Source organism: Bombus pyrosoma, linkage group LG10 (assembly GCF_014825855.1).
Source record: "Bombus pyrosoma isolate SC7728 linkage group LG10, ASM1482585v1, whole genome shotgun sequence".
NCBI lineage: Eukaryota > Metazoa > Arthropoda > Insecta > Hymenoptera > Apidae > Bombus > Bombus pyrosoma.
The window spans coordinates 13,490,009-13,505,463 of record NC_057779.1 but is presented as its reverse complement, the minus strand read 5'-3'; the positions used below and the strand labels follow the sequence as shown (position 1 = coordinate 13,505,463).

Here is a 15,455-nt window from a genome sequence, read left to right as displayed (position 1 = left end):
CATAACATATCCATACAAATTTTCTAAGTGTACGAATGCTACATACGCGTTCGTTGAAATATTCCTGTTAAAACTATGGATATGTTTGAAACAAAGAAATCTGTCACTCGCATTCATTTGAAAACGTGTTCAAAAATTCCATACGAAAAATTCTTTCTTCTCTGGTTGGAACTTTCCTTTAAAATCTCGATAATTTTCCAGTTTTGCTGTCTTTATAATAGTCGTTGAACGTGACAGTTGATCTAATCATCTGGCCCATCTGAAGTTGCTTCGACAGTAAACCAGATGTAAATGCGGGCCAAGTTTAAGGAGAAATCCTGTCCATTGACTAGCAATGTGTAGTCGAACATTTAAACCGGAAAGTCGGGGAAGAATCAACTTCAAAAATGTTGTGTAAGTCGGTGTAAAATAAATATACAATTTTTACTATCCAATGTTGAATCGAACGTGTGAGAAAGAAAAATTTTTCACGTCTCGCCTTTCGCTTGCAACTATCCTTTGAAACATCGTTCACTTATTAGCGGTTGTTATATCTTTTGAAGAAACTATATTAATTTTCACTTCTCTATCATTTGCACGTTTGTAATTATTGATATTTAAAAGTAATAATTTGTAATTTAGTAATTTTTTACAATTGTAAAGTTTCGTTAAGAATTTTTTTTATAGTAATTGAGGATTTTCCATAGTTGCGATACTTTTCTGGCTATTATTACACCTGATAAAAGTTTCTGTCTACAACGTAACTAACATTTGCCCCGAAATTGACCAAATTGAACTTCTTTCGTTGATTGAGAGAAAAATGATATTTTCTGCGCGAGCTACGAAAAATCGCGTTTAGGAAATTGTGGAAATAATTTTCGGATGGAAACTATCGCTATTAATTAAAAGATATTTTTAAACAATATTTCTCCTTATTATAAAGAATTGCCTATGTAGTAATTCTATGTCAAGATAATAAAATACCTCGATTCAATGTGCTTTGTTAACAGCAGTCGTATGTAATATTGTTGTTAGGGGAAATCTTGCTCAATTTGTTGTTCTCGCGGACGCACAGCCGCTTTTTAGAAAATCAGATCAGTTTCTCCTGCATTTCCACCTTGAAGAACGATTTTTACAATCCACGCATGTCAATTTCATAGAAGCGTCTTTAACGTGTATACACATACAGAATTATTCGTTACTAATACTCGAATACATAGCAGGAAAGCTCTCCTATCGTATTTAGCCCGATGTCTACAACATTTGTCAAGATATTTCAGATCTCTCTCGTCCATCGCATGGCAGTTCACGTAGAATTTTACCACCATGCATTCACGCTAATACGCAACTATTCGATGATTCTACGCATACATATGTATATAAATAAGCACATATACGAGACGTAACTCGCAAAAAAAACAGCATACTAAAATATTTTCATTAATACGTAATACTACGAAAGAAAAAAAAAGAAAAGAAAAGAAATAGCGTAACACATGATGTTTCAAAAATAGATCGTTTTTATATGTTTCCAACATGTTGATTTGAAACTACAATGAAAGATATAAATAGAAAATAACAAGAACAAATCACATAAAGCAAGTGCTGTAACTGTTCAGAGGAACACAAAACTATAATGTTTATGGTATTGATTACACGGTGTACGTATTTATAGAAAAATTGTATCTTGGATAAAATGTGTGAAAATTTGGACAAGCATACTTTATATATTGTAGTCATGATAAAGTATTTCTTACTTTTGTCTATAATTTATAAACGCTAACTTTCATAGAAATAATCACATATTTATAATGAAAAATTGCAACATTTCTTTAAAATTTAAATTATACGACAATATTACTACTTTTAAAGTGTAATTAAAAACAAAATATATTCTTTAAAGCGCGTCATATTTTACAGTTAAACAAGATTCTCCTACTATTAATAAGTTCCAAACCATTGAAAACGTAAGAGTTGTAACATCAACACTGAAAATTATTTCCACAATGTTTTCAGCATCTCACATCTACATTACGACATTAACGATTTACGCTCGAGGCGTTACGTCAAACTTTACTACGTTAAATCAAATACTATTTTCTTTAAATACAAAAAATTGAATGATTTAGCTCACCAAGGATAATAAATAATTGTTCTGCAATTATTGTGAGTTTCCTTGCTGCAAGAACGACTTATCGTTTCTTGTGTTTAGATATGTTGAACAATATTGTTGCAAATATTTAGTCTCATAAAGTTAGTTAACAATTTAAATCTCTGGAGAATTTCAAATAGAACCACCTACGTTTAAATGAATAAAATTATGTTGCACTACATCTAACCTACGTTTGGATTGAAATGAAACCGAATTTTGGTTAAAAGTACACATTAGCAAAATACAGAATATTGTACATTTACTATGGCTTACACTAATATACAGAGAATTCTGTTTTTACACGGTAGGTAATTGTTAAAAAAAAAAAGAAACTGTACAAAAGAAGTCATGTAAAAAAAAGATACAGTGCACGTGAAAGAAAAAAGAAAATTTGTTTCACACTCAAAAAGTCAGCTTTATGAAAACAAACAATATATTTTTTTCAACAGACTATATCAAAATCTTTAATTAAATCTTCAAATCATTCTTATATATTTGAATATATTTTTTATTTTAAAAACTTATGAAGATAGTTATATACGCATGAACACATATAGGCAAAGTAAATTATTTTTCATATAAAGGAAGTGACATATCACTAATTCAAGAATACAAAACGACAAAGAATATGACTTACATTTCTGGGCCTCAGAACTGCAGTGTATTAAGTCACATTTTTCAAACGTCATATCCATTCTGTGTACATTGACAATATTTCAAGCTTCTCAACTAAAGGGATCAATGTATATTGTCAATATTTATTGACAAACCGCGTTTTCCTAGAAAATCTTGAAATATTGACGATATTATTGATCGTCTGAGAGTATCCTAAAGGAGAGTAAATCGATGTTGCAAAAACCTTGTAACAAAATACACAAGATTTGGTATCATCTTTAGACTGTTATATTAAAAACTAAACGACTAGGAACGAAAGTGATTTTGCCATTGGATAGAGTAGACAATTTGATAGAGCAAAGATATAAAAAGTTATATTTTTTTTAAGTGAACTTAATACACTGTGAATCTGAAGATCTGAATCGACATACGTTTATTAATTAAGTTGTCTTAATTTTGGAATTACCAAAACTCGACGTCACCACTCAGTTTTGAAATACGTTTTATATGACTTTTCCATAAAGCAGGGACTTGAACAAAAAATAAATAACTAAGCAGTAGCCAGTTAGCAGTTAAATTCCAATAGATATGTAAAATAAAATTGGAATAGGTATCTACGAAAAGAAATATGAAAAATGCTTCGAGCACAAAAGATTAACGTCAAATGGTCCTTTCTTTTTTTTTCTTTTTTTGTACAGAATGCGATGTGAATTGCATTAAATCATATTAAATCGTGTAACAAAAAGATTTAATATTATTTAAACCGTGTAGAATCAAAATTGCGTAAAAGAAAGTCGAATAAAAACAGAATTGACTGTATCGTGAAAACACGTCACATATTTCGAGAAATTGAACATTAAATTTTCATTGGACCCTTCTCCTATATCTACCCGAATTCTATCAAAGGTATGCAATTTAAAAATATACTTTGGCTAAAATTATATAAAAAAAGAAAAAAAACACTATGATTCAAATATTAAGCTCATTATCAATGACTACTGTAATTTAAAAAAAGAAGCAACAATTTTAACTTATTTCTTTCACATTTGTTTTTAAAATAAAAGAAGTGCATCGAAGCAAAGCGAAAGAAAGAGAAAACATAATTGATCGACCACAGGGTGCAACTATTACGAAACTGTCCTAAGAAGAAGATTTGATTTTCAAATACGATCTGAATTCTTTGCATTTGAAACGCTCGTATGTCGTCGCTTTTTTATATCTAAAAATACCACTCTTTTTTTTAATTTTTTTATCTATTTTCTCTTTTTTTTTTATAGCGACTGTATTTGTAATCTTTGAAATGCGTACAATAGGCTTACGATACGCGAGTTACATACACTATAAGAATAACACAAAATCAGCGGTCATGGACAATAATGATTCCCACGTAGCATCAAACATGTGAGACGAATCTGAATGCGTGGAAATTGACACATTCGCGGTTACATATATGGAGAAGATGAGGTAATAGAAAGAAATGCAATTATATATGTGTATAAATATATATATATCTAACCTCTTCACTTGTTGTCTTATCCTGTCGTTGACCTGGTGACGAGGTGAGAAGATCTGGCAAGACGGAACTGGGCCGTGATCCGGGGGATGAATCCGACCTCTGAAAATCACCGCCACTTCCTCCGCCTCTCGAACGATCACCACTTTCCCGATTCTATAAAAATATCGATTAATACTTCAATCGATCGTCGCTATTAATAAAATAGGAAAAAATCTAAATAAAAGAACGACGATAAAATCTGCTCAAGATTTAAGACCTGAATTTCTTTTTGAACGATAATCTTCGAGCAAGCTGGAGATCTTCATCTCCATCGATAGAATAGATAGATACCGATACATAAGAATATGTATTCGTGTGTTTCGATATAAAAAGACGTGTAATTGATTGTAGCGATCTATATATACGACTTGACTTACAATACGAATTGCGTTTCGTCTACGATAAACGTCAATAGTCTGGTTCTGCTGTTGCGCAAGAAAATACACGTATTTACTTGAAATTCAGGTTTTAAGACGATCAAGCAACTTGCAATGAAATAAGTGAATATCAAAGATCGAATTGAAAAATTGTAAGAGGCGAAGAAGAATGCAGAACGAAAAGGAAGGGAAAACAATGAAATTATGGATAATGATTTTACAAGGATCGAAGAAGAGAAGAAAAGACAAGCAAAACACGTGAAACGCAATTATTAAAAAAAAAAAAAAAAATGAATAAGTGCGCGAGGAAGCAACAGAGAAAGTAAATACTAAGTATAATCGTTACTAATTTAAAATCGCTAATGTATCGATGACAAGTCGACAATAATAAAAATATATTTGGTATTCGATTTTTATATATTCGATTGACGAGAAAGTACTTGTTACAATTAAATGTAAAATATTGCGCGAAACGTAAGTAAACCGGATTCGTGCATAGAGAGTTGACAAAAATAAATAATAAACATTTGGTTCACTCGTCTACTGCATTTAAAAAAAAACATATAACAATACACACTTTCTAAGGTAATGACGGAAGCAGGGGATAAGCAATCTCAGAATCGTTTTTATATTCGTAACATTAGCAAAAGCGTGCAATAGGATGAAATACAACATTTTGGCACGAAATTATCGTATTATACATTGGTTTCTATAGATACTCGCGTTTATAACGATTGCATTCATATTTTAATTATTTTATGTTAAGTATTTATAACGCAATACACATTTCTTAAAATACTACACATTTTACTATCACCGTGTACACTTTATTGTGCGACAGGATACAAACAATAAAATGACACTACTATAATTCGACAACACAGTTACGTACTAAAATACGAACAGATCGTTTCGTAAATGATACGAATAACTTAATCGTAAAAGATGTATTTGTTCCAGTTGTGACACGAACGATGGCTAAAAGTTTGTTTCAAAATTAACAATAAACAGTTTGAAAAGTATAAGTTAGCGTTCGTACGTTTATTTACTGTTGATGCTTATAAAAAAAAAAGAAATCACATTTCAACGCTTATCGATAAGACCAATAAAGATTGTAATAAGAAATATCTGAAATCAATTACACGTGTGATATGTGGTTGGATCGTTAGGTGCAATTATTAAGCGCAATTAAAAATTAAAGATACTTTTATCGTATCGATGGATTTTTATCGCAACATGATAGACAATGCTATTTTGAAGGATCAGTTTCTAGCGGAAGCGTCAAAATTGTCGATTTCCTTCGTTGTACGTTGATTTTACGAGTAACAGTAATAAAAACACAATTCATACCATGCCCAAGAAACACATAAAATGAAAAACAGAGCATGCTTGGCGTATACTGGGACATAGCGTTACAAACATACATCGCATACATCAAATAAAATGAAAAGCATCATGCAAGACAATAAGTCTCAATCATGATTCGTAACAGTGCTACCACAAAAATGTTTGCAAGCTGATATTTATGCATGTGACGTGTAACATACAAATGCGCGCGAATTATACGCATACGCACACACACGCACGCACACACGCATACAACAGCACTCCATCTCTTAAAATATCTTTTCGTCAGCAGTATTTCCCTTTCTTTTTCTTGTAAGTGGCTTTTCTCTTCCTTTCAATTTATCTTCACGTACAATTCTACAATTCTCAAAATAATTATAAAAACACAATTAACCAAGAACACACATTACGTATACAATCCACATTGACGACTAACGCAGTGCTGTCCAAGCTTTAGTCGCGAGCAAACCAACATTCCTATCACTGCCTTTAATTTACGTACGAAAGACGTGAAAACGCTTGTCGCGTATCCAACGTAAGTACGAGTTTCGTACGTGGAATTTCAAATACGTACGCCTCCTTTGGAACAACCAAGTGCTACTTTATTCGTCACATTTGGTGTTAACCGAAGAAAATGTCTCGTCGTTCAGAGAAGACGTAGCGTGTGTTAGGTGCGTTAAGTGAGAAAACGCGATAAAGGATGGTGAAAAGAGGAAGAAATTTGTATCGTTTCTAGGATCTAGAATTTTACAAGTCTTAAGTCCTGTGTTATCGTAAAGGTACAATTATTCGTGACAAATGTGACGGGCAAGTTGTAAAAGATGTAGACGAGGTTCACGGTGCTCTGAGAGGCGAATTGGAACTTTCTGGCTTAAAACGATCAGAATCTTTATATGAATACAAAATATATTTTTAAAATTATATGACTAACATAATACAAATAAGTTCGAACGCTGTTTCGTAAAGGAAAGTCGATAAATATTTATATAAAAATATGTAGAATATAAAAACGTATCACTCGAATTGTTGATTAATAGAAACAAGAAATTGAGATATGATATTACTATGCGAATCTTTCATGAAATCTGTTTCCAATTACGCTATAACTTAATTCTAAAACGAGATGGAATGTATTTAATGTATTTCGTGGCATCGTCAAGTTCATCTACATTTTTTACAATTTTTCCACCACGTCTGCCATAAATCACTGTACTTTTACACGTTCACACTTATAGAATGATGCTTTATTGGAATTTTACAATTTTTAAAGGGGTACAAATTTGCCATTTTTTCACCATCCTCCTCTCCGAGTGAATGTTCTTCCAGTACGGTGCGACTGAAAGAGCTAAATTTGGAGTACCCATTAGTTTAGATTGGTCATTTGATAATGAAAATTTACGTTTACTATATTTTTTATTATATCTTCAAGAAGCTACCGCTACGTCGTTGAGAGTTTTTTCAATCAAAATATGTCCGAATACAGACGCATTCGGTTATCAATAAAGTAAAAGAGAAAATATAACGATAATAATTTCGTCTTACATGTAACGTAATAAACCCCGAACAAGATCGTAGTTGGATTCTTTTCTGTTAGCAGAATCTCAGCACTGACAATAACGATTTAACATGGGATCCACAAAAAATATAAAAATTCGAATTTTCGTTGATCGATCATTTATTGAGCGCTCAAAATTAATCTGACCCAGGTGCTAGAGGCTGCTGCTTTGTCTCTCTCATCCTCGGCATAGCATAATCGCTCGGTTCGTTGAAGCAAATTTAATAAAAAATGATATATCCATTAACCGTTTTTATCCGTACTTATCAATCATAAATAAATATCTGTAGAGGTAAAGTTAGCAGAGAAGAAGAAAGCTGTGTAACGAATCTCGTCCACGGACAGCACTGGATTAATGATTCTATCTCATCAATTTATCCCATCCCCTTTTTTTCTACGATATAAGACGAATAATTATCATAAGATAGTATCGATGTAACAATTAATATTACTCTGTCTTCTTGTTTAGAACTTCTTTTAATCGACAGAAACGTGAATAAACATGCATTACATGTATACAGCTTTGAGTGATCGGTGTCTTATGATAACATTGTCAAATAAATGAAGAACGAAGGACATGAATCGCTTGAAAATTTGAATCGATTAACCAGAAACAGACATGCAAGAAAGTAATAAAATAACACTTGATCGCTATTATCATCGTAAAATTATAACTTTGTGTAAGACATTATATCTATATATATATTAAAATATTTCTTTTTAAATTTATGATATTTTTTTAGATTAAATAATATAACTAATATGTTTATTATCAAATTAAGTAGTTATCAATTGGAAAGATCCTACAGATTCTTCTAAGGCAAAGACTACAATCGATTAGAATGCACGCTTTTACACCGAGAAAGCTAGCGATTGATTCTATATAAATGAAAGCATATTTAAATGCTGAAATTCGATTTAATTATCAGCTTGAAAGTTAACGTTCGTTGCTATTTTCGTTGCTGATCACTTCTACATCGCAATAATTCTTACGTAAAAGTTTCTTTTTTTACGATCGGATTTAATATCTACTGCGACAATTATGGCCTATATTTATACGAAACGAGAATGTTGCAAAAGTGCAAAAAACATTTTGTTTCCTAACGATTCGCTCCCGTGGAAACGACGATGTCTTTCTCTTAACTTTAAAAAAAAGAAAGAAAGAAATGGAAACGGAAAATTAAAGTAAATAGAGACGAAGAAGAAGAAGAAGAAAAGAAACGTGATGAAATCAACGTGGAACCTGTGTAGTAGATATGCGTAACGTGAACTTAACGAAAATGACGTACGTAAGACACACTTTCACAAATTTTGAACTGCTCTTTTTCTGAATCCCGCGATGTTTCGCTGCGACGATCGTAGCAACGCTAGCAGTTTTTCCCTTCACAGGGTGATGTAACGTAGAAACAAGACGAACGTCCTCAAAGAAATTCCATGCGGTTAATCCTCCTCTCTCAGGTACGGAATTTGAAATAACGGTAAATATCGTTGTAGAGCGATAGGGTTTTTCGTATTTTCTCCGTATTAAGTATCGTAGATCATTCGAAAGGAAGGAAAGGATTAGTTCCAAAAGAAACGGAGCGATAGTAGCAGTGGCGATAGTGATATCGATGGCAGTAATGTTAGTGGATAATAAATATGGTACTAGAAATAGCGCACTGTATTCGTATTTGTTGGATATTAGGATTCCTGAAAATGAAAGCGATTATTTTTACATGTTTCTATGGCCAATGATCGACTCTGATGTTCCTTGAAACCGATAAGCAATGTTATTTACAACGATTTTTGTTACTCAAAATAATATTCTAATAGGAAATATCTTTTTACGCGACAACCTTAATCATTTTTATTAAGAAAAATGCATATGTACATGCAGTTTCACTAACTTCAATCCCAAAAATATTTCCTGATCTTCTCTTTCGCCCTCTTCTTTTCCTTCTCCTCTCTTTGTTTCTTTTCACTTCTCTCATCTCCATTTTATCATTTACTTTAACAACGTGTAGAAGAAATTGACGGATTCGTTTTAAGAAATGTTACAATTTTAAGGAATCCTTTTGTTTATACAGTTAAAGTTTTATTCATCGGGAGAAGTAATATACATACTACACACTGGACTTAACACGGGGACACAGAAAACTGAAGTTCCTTCACGTAAAATTTCGACACTATTTCTCAAAGGTGCACAATAGTTAACAATGTTTCTAACAATTTTAACAATGAAGTTAGTGAAACATTACCTAGTTTCGGTAATTGTTATCGTTAATCCTGTCCTCTATCATTAATCACTTTTACAACTGGACGTGAAAGGTGAAAAACATTAACAGGCCATATAGGATGATATTAGTAAAATTAAAAAAAAAATAGATGTTATTCGTTAATAGAAATATTTCGTACATTTTAGTAGATGTAAATTACAATTTACAGAAACCAAGTTACTTTTTATTCTCTTATAGCTCGTGATAAAACTCAGAGATACTAATTTATATCCATATTGCTATAGTAGGGTGTGAGCGTAAGTAATATTGTTATTATTACACAATAATTGTAGCAATACATATACTGTTAGTAATATGCATGATGGTAATAGTAATAACGACGGCAATAGCCATACAAGTATCTTTAAGGTGATAACAAAACTAAGAATTTCTATGCGATTTAACCCTTTGCTACTAAGAAAGTAACATCTATGTACAGGGTGTCCGAGAAGAATGGGGATAAACTTACACTACGTATCAATGTGATAAAATAGATAAGAAAAGTACCAAAACAATTAATAAAAATTTCTAAGCGCTTACAACTCTTCGACAAATAATTTTCGAGCGCAAGTTTATACGAACTCTATTCATCAATTTGACCCCAGTAATACGTAGTATCACTTTTGTCTCAACCTTTATGTCACACCCTGTATATCAGAAAGTGTAATTCTGTCGCGGTGAATTTGCCAGACTCTCGAGTTGTAGACAGAATTTTTTTTAGATTTAAGTATCTCTTTTAAATTAAACTTATGATTTATTGAGTTGTCGAAATTTGCTCAGAATTGCTAAGAATAATACTAACCAATGGCTGTCAAAAGATTATCGAACAAAATGATGCACACTTGGTTCAATCGTATATTATCGCAAGATCTTAAAATGAAATTTATAATTCACACCAGAAAAGGTTCAAGATTTATCCGACAACACAATACGCACTATGTGTGCGATTTAATCGCTAAAAAGCATTGGTTCCTGTGTAATTCATATATTCATCGATTCCAGTCATATACATATGTATAAATGTGCAAATTAATGGTCCAAAAAATTGTCAACGTTCTACGAGGAATTTATCGTATGATTTGGAAATTGAACAAGATAAACTGAAATCGTCGCATCGTTGGCTTTGCACTGATCTTACAAAGTTTGAAGACGAGCTTGTTCGATAAGATGCAAATTATATAGCAAAGGGTTAAATATCAAAGTACATCGTAGAAGTGATGAGAATGAGATCGATTTAAAAAAAAATGTCTGAGATTGATTAATGCGTCGTTTTAATACTACTCGACAGATACTGTAATATGAGAAAACATCGTTAAGCACGAGAAACAGAATGAGAAGCGAGAAAAAGAAGTTTCGTTAATAAGGTGAAAATGTTCCCTTTCCTAGGTTACAAGATAACAATCTTAAAATACTATTAGTAATGTGAAATGATATACTGTTAATTCCATTATACCAGGTATACGTTATCAAAGTTCTAACGTTCCTCTATGAAGCTTTGTGCGACCTTGTCTGAATGAATAATCTAGTAAAATAGTATAGAATAATAGTAATTGTTGGTAACAGAATACTGATAGCGCTAATAGTTATGTATCCTACTCATGTTTGTAAATCTGAAGAAATAAAAAGAAGGAAGGTAACGGGGGAAATGCGCCTAAAATTCGAGCGTAGCTGACTAGCTTTCTATGTTGATTTTTGTATGCCGTTAGATGTTGGAAGAACGGACGTGTAAAGGTTCAATGACAAAATATGCCTGTCGATGTGATATCAGAAAGTAAAATACAAGTGATGAAATACATTGTACAATTCGAACGGTTAGCTTTTGTTAATATGATGTTGCTGGTTAAGTTGATTATATTTGAAAAAAATTGATGTATCAAAGGAATTTGCATTTTGTCAAGCAAAATGATGTAATAGCGAAGAATTACGTAAAGCGATTTCGAAAAGAGAAAATGTAGGTACTCGGCTCGAATAATTTAACGAGATAAGTTTGCGATTCGATCAGTTTCAAGATCAAGTTAGGATAAGATATTACGATTTATTTATCGAGAGGCATTTGTCAGGAGAGTGGATTTTTATGAGAATCAAGGTATCGAAATTGACACGATGGTAGAGAAATCGAAGGTAGAGATAAAGGTAATGCAATAGGTATATATTTTTCAGGCAAGCACACAGGCAGGGCTGATAGGGGGGACTGACCTGGGTGACAATGGGGCTGTACTCGCTAGCCGTTGTACTGGCCGTAGATTTAATAGTTCCTGCTTCGTCAACGCTGACAGAAACAGCATCTGATGGTCTACAACTGCGTCTTCTCGTAGTGTCGTCTTTATCACGTCCAAAGTCGAACCTTCTGGCCTCGTGTCTACTACCGAAAACGATTTCGCTCTCAGTTTTTTCCCTTCTAGGCCTCTGAAGACCGTCACGACCGAACGAAAAGTCCGTAAGAACCGGCTCGCCGGTACTCACGACGTTCCCTTTTTTCCCGACGATACCGGCAACGCTTATCTCGCTGCCACGCCGGTTACCGCTTGAGAATATGCTCGATCTTGCTGAGTCTGACTTCTGTAAATATGCAGAGTGTCTCGCGGAAGGAAAAAAGTCGGAATTCTCGCGGCGGAAAGCACGTGCAAAAGCGCTGGACGTGTTGCCAAGCTTCGAATCGCTTTCTTGTCGTCTATGCGCTGCTTTCAACTGCTGTTGCTGCTTTTGATGATGCTGTTGCTGCTGCGAATGATTCTCATACTTCCTACGAGACGATAATTGATCCTGCCTCTTTAACGTTTTCTCCGTGGACGACGAAGAAAGGTGATTCTCGTTAATACACTTGCTCGTCTCCGTTGTCTCTTGCGAAGGTTCTTGTTTCATTTTATCCAACCGTTCGTTAAAACCCTGAAAGAAGCGGGTGAAATCCCACTCCTTCAGAAGAAGTTGCTCCTCCGCCTCGGAGCGCCGGTTGTTGTTAGCCGTGCCGCGATCGTCTGACATCTGACTAAGTTTCTAGGGAGCGCGCACGAGGGCGATAAACAAAGTGACAAAAGAAAAAAAAACATTCACACGAAAAGAAGAAAATCATAGGCGTGCGGTGATACATAACGCGAGCTAGCTGTGATATGGCAGTGCATTGCGATCAAGTGTAATTATATCAACCGGTCAATGGAATTCATTTTCTAACGTACTGACACACGTTCCACACGAAGCAAGATAATATATAAATAATAACATCTACTATATTTTATACGATGTTACGCGACATTGTCATGAGAAACATTCCACGATACGAAGCTACATGATGAAACGAAATCGTGAGACTCCGATTGATCTCATTTATCCAACTACTAGGAGCAATGATCAAGCGTCGTTGAAAGGAACTTTTCAGCTGCGAATTTCGGAATATTTTGTTTCGAGCAACGCTCGGTGCATACTCGCGTAATTATAATCTTTCTGCGAATAGATCATTATATACACTGTACTACATCGTGGTGTTATCGATTGGCTCTCGATTTCGCCGATCCCCTCTTTTTCCTCTTTTTATATTTATATTCTTCGTATGTTTCGTATGGTTTTATACTGCTTAACAACGGTGCTAATATTATATATATAGCGGCGTTATGAATATATGTTTGTATGCCATAACATATAGTCACCAAGCGTATAATATATCGTGTGAAAACAACGGATATACAAATAAAGCGGTTTCGATCGTTGGAATTGCACAAGAATAATATGGAAATTGACATGTGTTTTTGACTATTTCCGACTAACGATAGATATATAACACATCAGAGAGATATATCTATAAAAAGGGGAAACATAAATACAATTCAATCGTTTGTATCTTCATTCTCTCCTCCGATTCTATTGAAATCTGATCTCGAAAATGTTGAAGCGTGTTCGAAGAATGGAAAGAATTGAAAAAATACATGAATCGCTCTATGAAAATGTAAATAAACGACACAAGAGTAAATATTACATTCAATCCGTATGCGAAAATTGACCGATCCGTGTCATCATCAATACACATAAATACGACAAGAAGGCGCTAAAAAATATTACGTTGACTTGCATTTAGGTTGACCCATAATTGGAGAACACTTACCCGTTTCATGACTAGCGTACGATCTCCTGATTCTTCTTCATCAGGGGTCGGTGGAAGAGGTCGATTTGGTGCTCCACCTGCACGCAAAAAATAAAATAAAAGTATTTACTTTACAATCGAGATGGAAGTTTGTTGCAGGCTTTATCCCGTAAAAAGCTTTGACAGGAAAAAGAAATCTAGAATCAGCTGTGTTTCCATATCATTTAAATATTCATTCAAAAGTAGTTAAGTATAAACTAAGACAAAAGCTTGCAACGCAGCTTCTACATATTAGATCGTCCGAAAAGTTTCTTTATAAGTTTCTTATAAGGAAATAATGGATGTGCAACATTTTCTGTTTTATATTATTTTATCGAATTACGTATGATCCATTTTGTACTACCAAAATAAAGATCACAACGTTCGACAGATTAGGTTTCATGTTTGTATAAAGATGCATCGCTGTAAAAGACGTGTCTGTAAAAGAAAGACACTTTTCGGACAACCCAATACATATATTCGTACAAGATTTTCAAAACTTTTTACAAGATATATTAAAACACATTTTTTACAATGATTAATAAACTCATAACTTGCGATATCACAAACGATTATACCGCTTATTTTTGGTAATACGCTCCCGTATACAAAAATAGCTCTTATCCGTTATTTCGTCTCGTATGAAAAGTACGTCTAGCTAATGAATTTTCAAAATCAATTTTTGCAGATACAAAAAAATGTTGTAACAAATTCTTCTCTACTCATCTACAACAAAATTGCTCGTATCAAATTACATACATATCCCTCAAAACCTTTCATCTAAAATATTTCCGATCTCGTCGATGGTATCGGGTGTCCGCCGAAACAATTTCAGTGGGACACCGTGTACATTTAAAGTGAATTTTCATGCTGTATTCTAATCTTTTAATTACATAATACAGTATTTACATAATTATACTTAATTGAGACATTCATATAAATAGTATGCATTTTCGTGAAAAATATAAAAAAATTTTGTTCGATGTCCTACCTTTCGGCTTACCTTCGAGGTGTGAATTCTGAGCATTGTGCGACGATGTCGACGATGGATCTGCCGATGGTCTGAAAGGAGAAAATTCGGGTCTGCAGCAACACACATAGAAATGAAGAGGGTCATGATGGCGCACGAACGATGCGGAATGCGTAGTGTATGTTGCGTGGCGATGCGGCGAAGACGACGATTCGAAGCAACGTGTTGAAGCGGAATGAAAGATGAAATCAAACAAAACAACATCGGTAAGATTAACTTCATTTTTCCGTACATATAAAATATATGAACATATAAAGTTAACTGTAAATTATTGTCTCTTTGTTATTTAACATTAATTACTGCACATTGATTCAACTTTTTCCTTTGTCACGACAACTATTTGTTAAATGACTACTCTATTAGTTAAAATTCTTCTTTCAAACGAAAAATTTATTATTAATACAAGTAAAGTTCCCACCGATACAGAAACCCTGAATAACAATTTATCTTATTATTTATTGATGATTTACAATATCACA

At 33.4% G+C, this 15,455-nt stretch overlaps 1 protein-coding gene across 15 annotated transcripts in view; it reads right to left on the bottom strand.

The window, feature by feature from the left end:
* LOC122572066 (serine/threonine-protein kinase mig-15) overlaps positions 1–15,455 on the bottom strand; it is an 87,227-nt gene that overhangs the window by 6,971 nt on the left and 64,801 nt on the right. For 6 of the 15 annotated variants that reach the window (XM_043736611.1, XM_043736616.1, XM_043736610.1 and 3 more), the window contains 4 exons: positions 14,938–15,029; positions 13,929–14,005; positions 12,032–12,829; positions 4,263–4,415 (listed from right to left, as the gene is read on the bottom strand). In XM_043736611.1, coding sequence (XP_043592546.1) covers positions 4,263–4,415; positions 12,032–12,829; positions 13,929–14,005; positions 14,938–15,029 — 1,120 coding nt within the window. The remainder of the gene's footprint in view (positions 1–4,262; positions 4,416–12,031; positions 12,830–13,928; positions 14,006–14,937; positions 15,030–15,455) is intronic. The other 9 variants (XM_043736625.1, XM_043736622.1, XM_043736612.1 and 6 more) reach the window with 8 other exon arrangements.